General features: G+C 35.7%; 1 protein-coding gene across 2 annotated transcripts in view; it reads left to right on the top strand.

Annotated features, from left to right (window-relative positions):
- Positions 1-786: 786 nt before the first annotated feature.
- The window catches only part of ush (Zinc finger protein ush), a 612,790-nt gene continuing 595,737 nt past the window's right edge, over positions 787-17,839 (top strand). Inside the window, exon 1 of one of the 2 annotated variants that reach the window (XM_073970417.1) lies at positions 787-2,016. In XM_073970417.1, coding sequence (XP_073826518.1) covers positions 1,971-2,016 — 46 coding nt within the window. In that variant the 5' untranslated portion in view covers positions 787-1,970. The remainder of the gene's footprint in view (positions 2,017-17,839) is intronic. The other variant, XM_073970420.1, reaches the window with a different exon arrangement.

Below are 17,839 nucleotides of genomic sequence, written 5' to 3'. Positions count from 1 at the left end.
CTGCAAGGCGGGCGTGCATACCATTGCACCACGGTGGCACCCAACCAATTCACATAGGATGAGGGTAGGTATATCTCCGTTATTGTTATTTATTTAATTGTGGATATTTATAAAATTAGTCGTACTATGTAAAATTACGATTGCAAATGAATAAAAAGTAAATTAGTAAAAATTGACTTTGCATGAAAATGAATGCTTTAGCGTTCACGTTTGCGAACGTGTTAGTTCCCAAAGAATTCTTGTTGACATGACAACCCTATCAGACCCTTGCAAAACATATGTTTCTGTTTTCTCCTCTCATTTGTGCTGAGAATATTTGTTTTAAAATCCGGTTCCGGTTTTCGTATGCATATCTCTCTATTTTACTCTCTTTCAAAAATGGTGAGGGCTCTCCCCCCCCAAAAGAGAATTTGGCAAATGTGTAAGGTTGTGGTTGGTTTCGCGCATTGTTGTGTTATTATCGTCGTTTTTGTTTTGCTTTTGATATTTTATGCAATTATTTCATGTTTTGTTTTCCTTTGCTAATTCGTATTGTGCTCCCTTTTTTTTGGCTATTTCTCTCTCATGGAAATTGCACTCTCATTTAAAAACAAAACCGTTTTGGCGCTGTTTTTGTGGAGATGTTTTGGACCATCGTCGTTGTCAACATCGTTCTTATTGTGCCACCGACCGCTGCCGTTGCTGCTGCTGTTGGGGCCATCGTGTATCTTCAGATTGTTGATGTGGTTGGGGTGGTAGGTGTGTGTGCGTGCAAAAAAAAAGAATTGCTACAATTGTTTGTGTTACGAATTCTATGCGATTTGCAAAGAAGTGATGTGGGGACTGTGGGAGAGTTGGGTGCACATCATCATCTGTTCTTTGAGTTCGAATTCGATTCGATTCGATCCAATTCAATTTGTTTTGTTGTTTGACTTCTGTGTATGCACGATGTGAATAGGTTTGATTTTGGATTCTGAGATTTGTGGTGTTGCATGCCATTTGTTATTGTTCTTGGTGTTGCTACTACCTACCACAACAACGACAACAACAACACTAGTAACAATAACTATTACTGCTGCTGCTGTTGAATGTTGTTGGTTGCGTTGTCTTGTTGGATTCGATACGATTACGACGATGATTGGTTTTAGTTGGTGTTGCTGGTGCTGAAGCTGCTGCTGTTGTGTTGTTGCCTTGGTTTTGTTCGTGCGATTGCAAACAACACTGCTTGGTTTGGCTTGCTCCACCATCGTCATCGCCATCACCAACATCAGCGGCAGCAGCAAGTAGCAGAAAGCACATTGTTGGGGCCATTTACGTTTTGCCATGCCATTTAGTAGTGAGTATTTCGCCGTAATGCTTAGACGTGTCGACATTCTTGAATTTCGCAAATGTTCTTGGGCAATGTGCCGCGCCGTTTTGTTGCAATAATCAAAATAATTCGAATAATATTGAATGTGATTTGTACCCTTTAAGTGTTTTATTTAATGGGGCTTAGATTTTGAAAAGGCAGTCTTATGACCACCAAAAAAATATTAAAAGATAATTTTGATGAATACCATAAATAAGCTAATAACAAATTTTAACAACTACTAGTGCTCGAATTATTGTATACTTGAATTAATAATCGTATTGAAAACAAAGGAATATTTCATAAAAGTAAAAAAAAATAATGAATGAATCGTGAATCACCAATCTAAAACCAAATAGAAGAAATTACGAAAAATCTAAAAATTTTGAAATTAAATATTATTTAAAAATATTTGCATGTGCTGTAATCTAAAGAATTCAATAAAAAAAAACTTATTTTGTTTACTATTAAAAAAATATTTAGAAATTTGTGCGTGTGTGTTGTAACAACAATTGTAATTTTTAATGCAGTGTACCTCATAGTGGCCTTAACGGCAATTATTTCATTTAACAACAAATTTTGAATTACATTATTTCCTTTTTCGTTTGGGCTTATCAAGGATTCACAGCTACAATCAACAACAATGATGTCACGTCGCAAACAATTGAATCCCAAGCCGTTAAATAAAGGTAAGACCCAAAGGGAAGGTTTCAAAATGAAACTTACAGGAATTTGCAAGGCAATTGTATATTTAAATTTGTGTGGAAATAACGTTTTATTTTTTATTGCATTCTCATCAAAATGTTTCTATAAGCTTACAATTGTATAAACTACACAAATCCACAGAAATTAAATTTACCGACGGCATCACACGTTGCAATAAATTCAACATTCAATCACATTTATTTCCATCGATTCATTTAGCAAAGCTCCCAATTTTGAGTTTCTTTCAACATCACCTTTGAGCTTTGTACGTGTACAGCTCAAATAGTTAGCAGCTCATACGACGCGCAGTGATTTAGAATTTTTTGTTTTTCTGGCCCAAACCCCAATATTTTGTCATTATCGATTCCTAAACTACGAATTGGATTCGATCGTTTCGAGTTATACAGTTAGCCTCTGACATAAAAATGAGGAAAAAGTATAAGTTCGCTTTGCCAACAGAGATATACATACCCTCAGCCTGTGTTAATTGAAACTTTCATCTATTTACAATACGCAATCAAAATCCTTTTCCCCAATAATTATGTATGAGAGGGAGGTTTTCAGATTTTTTATCACCGTATAAGTTAGAGTTGTTGGAACACTTTGTTAGAAAGTATTGACTTGCCTACGAAATCATAATATCACTATAAAAAAGACCACAAGGAGTAACATAGGTATACATAGGATCTTGGAACAGACCCTAAACCACACTTAAAGAAAAATGTTGAACTTTTGTGGCGGAGGTATTCTAAGGAGTGGATATTATAGTCCATATTAGACCTTTATCTAAGATTAGTGCCTACGAGAGTTATAGTGCGCAGCATTTTAGCAAAAAGTTTTGAACTTTTATGAGGGAGGTACTTGAAGGAGTGGACTGACATGGCTCATTTTCGAACTTGAACTATGTTTAGAAAAATAAACATGTAAAAAAGTATTAGTCGGCTTGTTTTTATTATTGTAATTTTTTTTTTTTTAAATTTTGCCTGTTAAAGCTTGGGGTAAAGCTTGATGATCGCAGATTTTTTGCAAGTGAAAAAGGAAAGCCAAAGACTCGAACCTACACAGTCACCAAGATACGTTACCTGGTTTCGCTGTTGGTTAAGCAGCTCTTCAGACGTATCGACTGTCAAATGGATTCTCTCTCCTAGAACTTTTCGTTTTTCAAATGCAAATGTATTTGAAATGTATTTCTTCATGACAAACGCTGTTTTCCACTGCCTTTGCAGTTGTGACAACATTTTTTGATATGTTTTCTAGGACGTAGGTTTTGGGGCTTTGCCCCTGTGTGAATTGAAACACATTTTTCACAAAAAAGTATGTATTAAGCGGGTCTTCAGATTGGGCGTATGAACTGGCCGACAATGATATAGATTAGGATAAAATCTCAAAAGTTATACGGGGACGGTACCTAAAGGAATGGACCGACATAATCCGTTTTGGAAGTGTGTCTTATTTTGGGAGCCATTCCTCTCGATAGGACCATTATATCAGGAAACATGGACTTGCCCATGAAAAGCATCATATCGCTGTGTTAAAGAATTCCATAGGATTCTCCCGCAGACCCTTAACCGTACTTAAACAAAAATGTTGATCATTTGTGTGGGCGGTACCCCATGGAATAGACCGATAGGACCCATTTTTGAACATAAACTAAGTCAGTTGATCCGTTTATGAGATATTGCGCTGACCATTTCATCGAATATTTTCGAACTGTTATGGGGAAGGTACCGGAAGGAGTGGACCTATAAGCACCATCTTCGAATTTCATCCAAAGTTTAGACCATATCAGTTGCTCCGTTTATTAGCAAATATTTTCGAACTTTTGTGGGGTAGGTAGCGGAAGGAGTGGACCTATAAGCACCATCTTCGAATTTAATTTAGTATTCTCCGAAATATTACCATATGCAACGCAGTATTCGGTTCGGGAGTTGCCGTGCGTACCAGCCATCACACATGCTGGTCGTAGGGTTTTTTTACAGTTTTCGGGTCAATTTCTCAAGAAGTATGGACTTGCCACTGAAAATTGTACCATCGTAATAAGCGCCTTGAGTGCAACCTGCTGCAAGAAAAATCAAAACAATTCGAGAAGAGGACCTAATCTGCACTTTTGCGAAATTTGTTGTAGAAGGTGTCCGAAGGAGTTGACATATCTCAGGAAGTATGGACTTGCGCAAGAAAAAAATTTTACCGACGTAAAGGAAGCCGCATGGACAACCCACTACAAAAATTACAAAACTTTCCGAGAGGAGCTCTTTAATTTCACCTATCCGAATTTTGTGTCGGAGATACCCGAAGGAGTGGACTGATATAGTCCAGACCTTACACATGACTGGATGATGTGACGATCCGAGAGGAGCTCTTAAACTTCACTTTATCAGACTTTTGTGTGGAAGATACCGGAAGGAGTGAACCGATATAGCCCATATTCAAACCCGATCTATATCTAGAAGGAATAATACGAAGTGCAAAGTTTGGACCAAATCGATTGCTCGCTCCCTTCGAAAGTTATCGTTAACATCATTTTGCAGAAAAATTTTGAACTTTTGTGGGGAGGTAATCGAAGGAGTAGACCGATATGGTCCATCTTTGAACTTAAATTATGCTTGGACAAAATATTGCGGTACACAAAATTTGGTGCGAATCGGTTGATCCGTTCGAGAGTTATGGTGCGCACCAGCCAACCAGACAGACATATTGACGGACATGGCTACATCGACTCCAAATTGCCTGAAACGAATTCCGTTATTTCGATGAGGAACATTGTTGGTCGTATAAAAGTGTATATACACTTTCCAGCCTAAAGGTTGCATATTTTTATACCCTCAGCCTTTAGGCTAAAGATGGTATTTACACTTTGATACGACCAAAAATGTGCCTCATCGAAATAATGGTTTTAGACCCCAAGTATGTTTGTACGATATCCGTTTCAGACAATTTGAGTCGATCTAGCAATGTCCGTCCGTCTGTCTGTCTGGCTGGCTGATGCGCACGATAACTCTCGAACGGATCAATCGATTCGGTTCAAATTTTGGGTATCGAAATATTTTGTCCAGATTTGATTTAAGTTCGAAGATGGGCCATATAGGTCCACTCCTTCAGGTACCTCCCCCACAAATGTTCAAAAATTGTCGCAAAACTTGTGCGCACGATAACTATTGAAGGGAATAACCGATTTGGTCCATACTTTACACATCGTGTAATTTCCACCAAACATAGATGAAGTTCCAATATGGACTCAATCGGTCCACTCCTTCGGGTACCTCCCACACAAAATTTCGTAAAAATTCAGTTGATTTTTGTTTACGCAAGCTGTATTCGCTGTCCTCTATACGACGCTGTAAGTTTCATTAGGGGAAAGTCCATACTTCCTGAAAGTCACAAAAAACCCTATGACACCGTGTGTAGTGGTTGGAGCGCAAGATAACTTTCGAACGGATCTGACGATTCGGTCCAAAATTTGGCTTTCGTAATATTTTGTCCAAACTTAGTTCAAGTTCAAAGATGGATTATATCGGTCCACTCCTTCCGGTACCTCACCGACAAAAGTTCGAAAATGTTCGGAAAATTTGTGCGTACGATAACTCTTGAAGGGAGCAACCGATTTGGTCCATATTTTGCACATTATGAAATTTCTACCAGACTTATATAAGGTTCCAATATGGACTCAATCGGTAAACTCCTTCGAGTACCTCCCACACAAAATTTCGGAAAAGTTCAGTTTAGGACCTGCTCTCGAATCGCCTTGGTTTTTGTTGTAACATCTTGTATTCACTGTCCCCTATACGAAGGTACACGTTTCCTCAGGGGCAAGTCAATACTTCCTGAGAAAATAGCCTGAAAGGTACAAAAAAGCCCTATGACACCGTCTGTAGTGGTTGGAGCGCAAGATAACTCTCGACCGAATCTGCCTATTCAGTCCAAAATGTGACCTTCGTAATATTTTGTGCAAACTTAGTTTAAGTTTGAAAATAAGCCCTACCGGTCCACTCCTCCAGGTACCTACCCCACAAAAGTTCAAAAATGTTCGGACAACTTTTTCGCACTATAACTCTTGATGGGAGTGACCGATTTGGTCCATACTTTACACATTCTCATAATATCTACCAGATATAGATCAGGTTCGAATATGGACTATATTTGTCCAATCCATCCCGTACCTCCCACACAAAATTTTAGATAAGTTCACTTTAAGACCTGCTATTGAATCACTTTAATTTTTGTTGAAGCAACTTACATTCGCTGCCTTAATTACGATGGTAAAAGTTGTTTCAGGGGCAAGTCCATACTTCTTGAGAAAACAGCCCGAAGGGTGTAAAAAACCCGTATGGCACCCCCATTGGTCTACGTCGGTCTATTCCTTTAAGTACCTTTTCCGCAAAATTTTTGAACTTTAATCCTAATCAAAATTTTTGTCGGTTTATACGACCAAAATTTTGAAAGCCCCTAAATACATAAGTTTTTTTGTGAAAAAAGTTTTTCAATTTGCACAGGCTGAGGGTATATCTCTGTCGGCAAAGCAGACTGATACTTTTTTACTTGTTTTTTTTTTAATTGTATGAAATGAAAAAAATGTTTTTTTCTCAAAAATTATTCCCTATTGCCCGAATGAATAAACTTTAGCCTACTAATAACTAAAATAACGTTTATTCTATTCAAATATTCAAAAAGGTTATGCAGAAACCACTTTAATTTTTTTCTTTGTTAAAAAATTATATCTTGGAATAAAGCGTTTACGACATTTTTATGTTTTTCACAATTGAAGAAAATTAGTGGAAACAAATGGTTTGTCAGTTTAGTTATCTCATGTGGCTCTCTTTTTTCAATTATACACTCCGGTTCATCTGAATAGAACCAGCCAATATTTGTCTACAAATACCGTTATATCTGAGGAAAGGAGAGGAGTTGTAAATTATAATTTTGTGGACATGTAGAGTATATAGTAGCCGATATTTTCAATACCTAACATGTTTCACATATGCGTCATAACGGTACTTTTTACTCGCTTTATGAAAAAATGTCAAAATATTGGCGTTTTTTAATGGTTCACCAGGATAGAACCACCCTAAGAATTTACACAAATCCTTTGTTAGATGTGGTAAACTTTAACAAAAAACTATTTATAATTAGAAATAAATGCCGCGAGTGTTAATTGCTATCAAATATGGTGCAAAAATTTGTATTAGGGCCTTGAAATTTGATGAAAATCGACATGGAGCGTTCGGCGGTGGAATTTTCTTTATTTTTTGGACCTGTAGATGTCCACAACCAACGCAACTGGGTGGAACCCATCGATTGGCATTCACTTTCCTGAGATAAAATATCAAATTTGGATTGGAAAGGTAGAAATTTGAGTTATCTTTACCATATTTTCTCTGTTTCGGACTCATAAACCTATCAAATGTGACTTTTTTGTAATTTTATTGTAGTATAGAAAATTTTGAACATAATTCAGTATAAAATGTTGTCTTTATATATTGTTTCTACCGATTTCTACATAAAAATATTTTTTGGAGCTCTAAGCATCGATTTTCATCAAATTTCAAGACCCTAATACACATTTTTGCACAATATTTGATAGCAATTAACACTCACGGTATTTATTTATAATTATAAATAGTTTTTTGTTAAAGTTTACCACATCTAACAAAGGATTTGTGTAAATTCTTAGGGTGGTTCTATCCTGGTGAACCATTAAAAAATGCCAATATTTTGACATTTTTTCATAAAGCGAGTAAAAAGTACCGTTATGACGCATATGTTAAACATGTTAGGTGTTGAAAATATTGGCTACTATATACTCTACATGTCCACAAAATTATAATTTACAATTCCTCTCCTTTCGTCTGATATAACGGTATTTGTAGACAAATATTGGTTGGCTCTATTCAGATGAACCGGAGTGTATATTTGGTTACAGTGACTTTTGACAAAAATTTGCCCATAATTCTGATGAATTCAAATTTTAAAATCATTTTGTGCGTGAGGTTTTTTTTACAGAATCACCTTATAATTAAAATGTTATGTAATCTTATGTAGTAACTCATCACTAGACATCGGATTTTGCATATTTGCATATTTTTTAATATTAAAGATACGAAGATTCTGATTGGACCAAAATTCGTTTCAAAGAAATCTAAATTCAATGGCAGGGTCATATTTCGTATTTATTTTGCATATTTGCATATTTTGCATATGCACAAAATATGCAAAAAATATGCAAAATATGCAAAAAATATGCAAAATATGCAAAAAATATGCAAAATATGCAAAAAATATGCAAAATATGCAAAAAATATGCAGAATATGCAAAAAATATGCAAAATATGCAAACAGATTTTGGCCGAAAATCGTCATAAAAGTCGTAAAATTGTCATTTAAAGTTGGAAAAACCATCAAAAAATACATAACAGTGTTCTAAGCTAAGACTGTTGACCGTATAACATCGTTTTTTCAGCAGATTATTATGTTCTTGAGACCATTTACGACAGTGTGGTGTAGGGTATAAAAATATGGTATCGTAATACCATTTTTTTATTATTAAACTATGTAAAAATATAAAATTTGATGAAATATCAAACGTGTTATGTAAAATTCAATATTTTCTTTTTTGTAGCATCTTAATTTAATTTGTAGCATTCTGTTCTTAACATTTCTTGCTGAACAACAATGTACGTAAGTGTTACTGAATCCGAATTAATAAACCCAATGTCCCGAAAAAGGCCTTAGGGAAAAAATGGAGTCTATTTAAAAAAAAACAACTTTTTTCTTCCTATATTATCAAATTTTAGCGAATGAAAACGAATATATTTTACTTTATTTGAAAATGTTGCCTATTAGGGCGAAGATCTATTTTAATATTAATTTTAATTCATTTCTCGTTGGAGTCGAGCTTAATGACCGATTATATTTACAAGTGAAAAAGGAAAGCCGAAGATTCGAACCCTCACAGACATATCGGCAGTGGAATGGCATCGCTATCCATCAAGCATTTCATTTTTCAAATGCAATTTTGTTTTTACAAAGATGGAAATTTGTACATTGATTGTATGGCTTCAATGACAAACGCGTACATTTTGTTCATACATATTTTAACTTACTTATGCCCATAATTTCAACGTCTGGGTATACGGGTACGCAGTTACCTATCAGTTAACTTTGCCTACGCGTTTGAATTAAATTTTGAAATGATGTGGTAATATTGGTGATTTTCATTCATGATTTCGCAAAATCATTGCCACATAGAAGTGTTTTACAACTTTTAACACATTGGCAACGATTAACCAGGTAAAATCCTTGGTGTAAGTAACACGGCCGTTTTTGACTCAGTAATGTTACCTATGCGTTGAAATTATAAAATGTTGCTTACACGGGATATATCTGTGAACCCATAGATAACTACGCGTTGAAATTACGGGCATGAAGGGACTGACATAATGTGGTTTTGGAGCCATCTAGGTACAGATGACAACTTGGTGATGAACTCGACTCCTTGCTATGTCGCTCACAATTTTCAAGTTATTTACCATCATTTTCCCCTCCTGGTAATTGATGTTCTGTGGTCAAGTTGCAGAATCTTTTTCAAGAAATTCGGAGTTGAAGTTTAATCTCTTGAAAAACAATTAAGTCTCACTTGTAATTATGCCTGGTAAACATTTTTCTAGGAATTTCGGCAGTTAATTTTTGTAAGTTTGGATCGATTATTTCTGGAGAAATTTCTATCTTTGCTTTGTTAAGATTTTTGTCGTCTTTTGGATCTTTACGGTGTTTTGCACTATCAGTTCAAACAATGCCAGACCAATAAGTTCAGGACTAAGGTACCACATATGATTTATCATTTTGCTATTTCCTTTATCTGATATTTGTTTGTGAATGCCTTTCGTATTAAGTAAATCTTCAATGGGGCTTAGGTCTTGTTTTGGACCTAAAAATATTTCTGAATATCCTTTTCACTATTTTTTTGTATTAAACTCAATCTATTGTCTCTATTTCTTTTTAACCTATTGATAATGTTTACCCAATATATCCTATATTATATCTATATAAACATTATCTTGTTCATTATACGTTTTGCAAAATTAATAACCCAAACTCTCACTTATAACACTCAGTTGTTGTCGTGTGGGATACCAAATAAATAAATAAATAAATAAAATAAATACTTCGAACTTGGATTTGTCAATCGCAGACTATTCTTATAGAAATCGCTTGAATATGTTTGGTTGATGTCCGGATGTGCTTCCAAACTTGCAGTCAAAAATCCCTCTCAACAATTTCTAACAAGTTTGTACGGTGGTACAGAAGCTCTCTAATATCTGCCATTTTTCTTGGCATTTGTACACTGCTAGTTCTTGTTTCTCCCATGAGCTACTGTCAGTTTCAGGAACGCATAGGAGTAGTTCTTTACCCCCATGTGATACCAGAACAGCAACCCGTTTTTTCGTCTCTGTTTTGAGAATATCTGGTAATAGTTTTCCATGCCAGTGCACACAAATAGCCTCGTTCCTTGAAGCTGTTGCGTTTATTTTTCACGGTTTATTCTCCGCTGTTCACGGATAAAGCTTCTAGAGATCTTATATTTGTAGGGATCCTCTCCGATAGCTTCTACTGTAGACATAATGAAACTAGTAAAGTTCCTATACACCTTACAGGGGTCCAGCACCAATGACAATTGCATAGTTACGATTTTCTTGAAGCCACGCTTGATTGTTTTGGGCAGATGGTTCTTCAGATTTTACGATACGTTTAGCATAAAAACAAGAGCTGGACCTCATTGAAAATCTATTGAAATACGAAAACATAGACAAACAAGTATCAGAAAAAGGAAAAAACAAAATAATAAATCACCTGTGGATCTTAGTCCTGAACTTGTTGGCTTGGCATTGTTTGATCCAACGGTGCAAAACGCCGTAACGAGCCAAAAGGCAACAAAAATCTTAACAAAGCAAAGATTCAAATTTCTTCAGAAATTTTCGATCCAAACTTCCAAAAGAGCAACTGCCGAAAATCCTAGAAAAAGATCTGGCATAATTCTTGTTGTTCAAGAGATTAAACATTAACTCCGAATTTCCAGGAGGCGCAAAGTATGGTGAACAACTTGAAAGTTGCGAACTACATAGCAGAGCGTTCTTCAAGTAGTCAGCTGTACCCAGATAGCTCCAAAACCACGTGATGTCCGACTCTCGAATAAATTTAATTTAGAACAAAATGTCAAAGACATTTGTTTTCAATCCAAAAATTGATAAAAATGAAGAAAATGTTTTTTTTTTAATAGTCTCCATTTTCGCACAAAGGCGTACCTAGCCACGTTTTTCGGGACATTGGCTTTATTATCTCGAATTCTGTAATACCTATTTAGTATTCGATTTATTATATATACTTATATTTTGTTGTTCAGCAAGAAATGTTAAGAACAGAATGGCCTTTAATTTAATGCTTAATATGGAAAAAAGCTTTAACCATTCCAGAGAAATGGGTCGCCGAAATCGCTAAATAGCCAAAAAATCGACATTTTCATAACGTCAGGGCCCCAGTGGCACATGTTGACATATTCCAATTGTGCTCAAACTTTGAAGTCTTAAAATCTAACCCAACTAAAAACTTTATGCGGTTGCCGCCTTAAAAAATCCGACATCGATTTGTTCCCTTTGAACAATAACCAGCCCAACGCTACAAATTATTACAAAGAAAGTATTGAATTTTACATAGAGCGTTTGATATTCTATCAAATTTTATATTTTTGCATAGTTTAATAACAAAAAAATTGTATTACAATACCATACTTTTATACTCTACACCACACTGTCGTAAATGGTCTCAATAACATAATAATCTGCTGAAAAAATCGACGTTAAACGGTCAATAGTCTTAGTTTAGAACACTGTTATGTATTTTTTGATGGTTTTTCCAACATTAAATGACAATTTTACGACTTTTTTGACGATTTTCGGCCAAAATCTGTTTGCATATTTTGCATATTTTTTGCATATTCTGCATATTTTTTGCATATTTTGCATATTTTTTTTGCATATTTTGCATATTTTTTGCATATTTTGCATATTTTTTGCATATTTTGCATATTTTTTGGCATATTTTTTGCATATTTTTTGCATATTTTTTGCATATTTTTTGCATATTTTTTGCATGTTTTTGATATGACCCCAAATATCGAAAAATTGACCCTTAAAACGCCTAGATCCAAAAGTTGAGCCCAATCGGATGAGAAATAAAAAACATGCAAAAATCCGATGTCTACTCATCACGCTATGATGTAGGGATATTAGGTTGTAAAAAAGTCATAACCCTAATATACACTTTCATACGGGCAAAATGTGCCTCATCGAAATAATGGTTTTAGACCCCAAGTATCTATGGAAGAAATTCGTTTCAAGCAGTTTGGAGTGGATTTAGCATTGTCCGTCCGTCTGTCTAGCAGGCTGGAACCCACAATAACTGAAGAACGCATTAACCGATTTGGTCCAAAAATTGGATTTCGTTACTTATTTAAATATTTATTACAGTTAAAAATTATATGTCTACGTGACATTAATTAAGTGTGAAATTTACAAAATAGTGGTATATAAAAAAACTAGATTTTTTGGTTTTTGTAATATTTTGTTCAAACTTAGTTTGAATATGGGTACCTCCGGTACCTCCCCCACAAAAGTTCAAAAATTTTCACAAAAACTATGCTTACGATAACTCTCGAAGGGACTAACCGATTTGGTCCATACTTTGCACATCGTAATATTTCTACCAGACATAGATCAAGTTCGAATGCGGACTATAACAGTTAACTCCTTCGGCTACCTCCCAAAAAAAATATCGGGAAAATACAGATTAAGTCCTCCTCTCGAATCGTTTTAATTTTTGTTGTAACAACTTGTATTCGTCACCCCCATTAGGACGGTACAAGTTTTGGTCAGGGGCAAGTCCGTACTTCCTGAGAAAATGGCCAGAAAGTTGTAAAAACCCGCTACGGCACCGTGTTTAGTGGACGAACCCCACGATAACTTTTAAACGGATAAATTAATTCGATCCAAAAATTTGGCAGTCGTAATATTTTGCGCAAACTTAAATAAAGTTATAAGACGGGTCATATTGGTCCACTCATTTGGGTACCTTCGAAAATATTCGCTAAAATGGTAACCGCGATGTCTCATAAACGCAGCAACTGATTCGGTCCAAACCTTGGATCTCAAAATATTTTTGTCCAAACTTAGTTTATGTCTAAAAGTGGGCCCTATCGGTCCACTCCTTGGAGTACCACCTACACAAATGTTCGACATATTTCTGCGGTTAAGGGTCTGTTCAGGTATTCTTTGGATTTTTTATCGAAGCTACTCCTAGTGGCCCTTTTTACAGTGATATTATGTTTTTCGTAGGCAAGTACGTGTTTCCTGATATAATGGTCAAAAAGCTCTAAATTAAATGGTGACCAAGTGAAATGTCAGGTGGGCGCGATATCTATCGACCCACTTCCAAAATGGGCTATGCCGGCCCATACTTTTGTATCTCCCCCGCAAATTTTTGAGCTCTAATCCAAATCCATGTTTTTGTCATATGCCCACAATTTTTAAAACCCCCTAAATACATAAGTTTTTTGGGAAAAAAGTGTTTCAATGCACACAGGCTAATGGTATATCTCTGACGACAAGGCCGTCAGATACTTTTGTAATTGTTTTCTATCACTTCATGTCTAATTTTTGGGAATTTTAGAAAGAAAAAAAAAATTGAAGAATATTTTAGCATTTTTGGCACAACATATTTGATTTGACCACACTGTGCGCTGACTCCTGGGGCTTAATTCTTGTTCTATGAATATTGGAAATGAATATAAAAGTTATAAAGGAAATAAATTTCAAATGAACAAACTATTTTATACCCTCAGAATTTATGCTAACGAGTGTATATAGCCTTTCATACGGGCAAAATGTGTATCATCGAAATAATGGTTTTAGACCCAAAGTATGTTTGGGCGAAATCCGTTTCAGACAATTTGGAGTTGATTTAGCCATATCCGTCTGTCTGTCTGCCTGGCTGGAGCGCACGATAACGCTTGAACGGATCAACCGATTCCGCCAACATTTTGACTTTCGTAATATTTTGTCTAAACTTAGTTTAAGTTCGAACATGCTATGGCATGGCTTCCGGTACCTCCCCCACGAAAATTCGGAAAATTTGTGCGCTGGATAACTCTTGAAGAATAACTCTTCGGTCCATACTTTGCACATCGTGAAGCTTCTACCAGACATAGATGAGGTTCGAATATGGACTCAATCGGTCCACTCCTTCGGGTACCTCCCACACAAAATTTGGGAAAAAGTACAGTTTAGGACCAGCTTTCGAATCGCTTTGATTTTTGTTGTAACAATTTGTACTCCCTATACCCCATACGACGTAAAAGTTTCATCAGGGGCAAATCCATATTTCCTGGGAAAATAGCCTTAAAGGTGCAAAAAAAACCCTATGACACAGCGTGTAGTTGTTGGAGCGCAAGCTAACTCTAGAACGGATCTGCCGATTCGGTCCAAAATTTAGCCTTCGTAATATTTTGTTCACACTTAGTTTAAGTTCGGAGATAAGCCACTGCTTCAGGTACCTCCCCCATAAAAGATCAAAAATGTTCGGAAAATTGTATGTACGATAAATATTGAAAAGAGTGACCGATTTCGTTCATACATTACACATCCTAATATATCTACCAGATATAGTATATCAGGTTCGAATATTGACTTTATTTGTCCACACTTTCGGGTACCTCCCTTACAAAATTTCGGATAAGTTCACTTTAAGACCTGGGGCTCAATTCTGTTTCTGTGAAAATGTGATATGAATACTTTTATAAAGGAAAAAACTGTCAAATGAAAAAAATTATAAAGGAAATATTTTTCATTTAAAATTTTCATAGAACAATAATCCAGGCCCAGCTCTCGAATTACTTTGATTTTTGTTGAAGCAACTTGCATTCGTTACCTCAATTACGACGGTAAAAGCTTTTTTCAGGGACAAGTCCATACTTCTTGAGAAAACAGTCCGAAAGGTGTAAAAAACCTCTTATGGTACCATATGTAGTGGCTGGAGAGCACGATAACTGTCGAACTGATCAACCGATTTAGTCCAAAATTTGGCTTTCGTCATATTTTATCCAATCTTAGTTTCAGTTCGAAGAGGCGCAATACCGGTCCACAATTTCCGATACTTCCCTTCAATGTATAAAAAATATCGCTAAGGGGTAGTTTACACTATATGTAAATGTCATATGACATGAAATTTTCGATCGTTATATAATATGTGTAATATTGGATATTTTCATTACGCCATTTACTCTGCGCATCCACACCAGCAAAAATGTTAAAAAACTACGTCTCTACATTTCCTCCGTGGGTAAATATGGAATGTTTTTATTTCGTATCATATGACATTGATAGATAGTGTAAACTACCTCTAACATGGTATGCACGCTACCTCTTGAACGGGGCAACCACTTTGGTCCAAACTGTGGATCTCTTAATATTTTGTCAGAATTTAGTTTAACTTTTAAAATGGTCCATATCGGTCCTCTCCTTAGGGGGTACCTCCCCCCCCCCAAAATCAACACTTGTGTCTGAGTGCAGTTTAAGGTCTGTTCGAAGATCCTTTGGAAATGTATACCGATGCTCTTCGTGGTGGTCCTGTTTACAGCGATATTATGCTTTCAGTGGACAAGTCCATGCTTCGTGGCATATCTGTCGGCAAAGCCAGCTGATACGTTTTTACTTGTTCATTTTAAATCTTCATAGAACAAGAATCCAGTCTGACACCTATTTTAAGTGAGGGACAACAATCAGCTAGTGTTATTTTATAAAGCCGAATGAACTTTGCGGAATTCCAAATTCAGGCATGACTTGGCCTTATGAATGTCAAGATGCTTAAATCTGGTACTGCTAACTACCACGTTTTTGCCGCTGCGAAGTCCATCAGCCTCATTTCACTGTGAAGAATGACTGTTGGACCAAAGATATTATCCTTTTCAATTTTGACATTAAAATCGCTAAGAATAAATTTAATGTCACGGGCAGGACAATGATCATATTATTTTTTTATGTGCTCGTAAAAATGGACTCAAATTAGACTGATGTTAAAAATTTAGTTTTTATCCGAATGTCTTTAATTCACCGGGATGAAATTGGAGTCCAGATGTTTTAAACTCCGACTAACTACAGATTCGCAACCAAATTCGTGCTTTATATCGCCGCAGCTATAATACAGTGGTCACTATGATGCATAATGCATGATGTTGGTCACCTTTAGTTGTTGTTGTAATGGTTTTCCCAATCCATTATATTTTGTGTATGGCAGTAATGTCGGCTTGGCACTGCATCTTCTTTACAAAGAGTCCGAAGATTCCAGGTGCACATTCGCAGATCTTGATCCCTAAAACGTTTGCAGGGGTCACCTACAGTAGAGGGGTTTGGCTTTGGTTTTTCATATGTAGTAGAATGTTTTGTATGGGTGTCTGTTACTAACCCGACGCCCAACCCGAGTTTTTATTGTTCTTATTGTAAATTTCATCCCCTACTTCACCCTCTGCGGTCTTGATCATCATGTGTAAAATTTTGACCAAATCGGCTATTCCTTTCGAAAGTTATCGTTAACATGATTCTGGCAGATACACAATTTAGCACCAATAAACTGTAACATAAAGTTAGCTTTACGCGGAATTTAAAGCAATTTCCCGATAATTCCCACATGAAGCTGATATTCGACAAGAACGCAATATAATACCTATTATGTGATTAATTTGTTATTTAAAAGAACATTCAGCATAACATGTGTGATAACTGAAATTTTGAACACACACAAAGTTTAGAAATTGTTAAAAGATAAAAAAAGAAATTCTTAGCCAGAAAAAATGTGTCGAAGAAAACAAAAAAGAATTTAATATCACTTTAGAAGAAATGTATACAGGTTGTGTTGGGTTGTTGGTTGCACGTACAATAACTTTTGTTACAATTCTGGCGTAACTGCTGATATCTCCAACACCACCACCACTAACAAATTATTTTAGCGTTTAAATGTTTTTGTTTAAGCGAATTGGCAAAAAGTCGACAACGATAATGACGAATGGAACAGTGAATGATAGGGGCGAATGTGGTAATTTCTGTGTGTGGCAAGAAAAAAAAAGTGAAAAAGCCAAATGATTATCATTGTGACCAAAGAAATGCTGGCGAATAGCAATACCATAAGTAAGGTACTAAATAACACACAAATTGTGATGGTGGAGAGATATGTGGACAGTGGAAGATTACTTCTTGGTCTTTTATTTTCAGTTATGTGGGTTGAAAATAATTTTCAATTTCAAGTATTTGTGGGTAACCCAAATAATTATTACACGCATTTACATTTGCCATATTCTAATATTACAATTGTTTATAGGGCAAAGGAATTGCATGGTTCATGGGAAGAAATGTCTTCTTCTTGTTCTTCATAGTTGACCCCCTAAAGAACATTTGTCCTATAGGCCGAACTAATAAAAGATTCCCATTCCTCTCTATCCATCGCACTTTGGTCCCAAAATCGACAAAAATTGAAAAATCGTTATCAACAAATTTCAATGACACTTCAGCAAAGTGTCTCTAAACATATCATGTTTTAATATTCCAGAAATTTTTTGTAATTATATATTTATTTATTTATTTATTTTTTTTTGAAATAGAAGTTTTCGTAATAGCTATTTTATTTACTTCTACATACAAATTTGTAGACATTACTTGCCACAGTGCGCCGGCATGCCGTATTGATATGGGACTAAGGAGAATGTTGTAGCAG

This window comes from Musca autumnalis, unplaced genomic scaffold, assembly GCF_047663935.1.
Source record: "Musca autumnalis isolate F117 unplaced genomic scaffold, ASM4766393v1 scaffold_2, whole genome shotgun sequence".
In the NCBI taxonomy this organism is placed as follows: domain Eukaryota; kingdom Metazoa; phylum Arthropoda; class Insecta; order Diptera; family Muscidae; genus Musca; species Musca autumnalis.
Note: the sequence above shows the minus strand (reverse complement) of the source record. Positions and strands in the feature narration are given on the sequence as shown.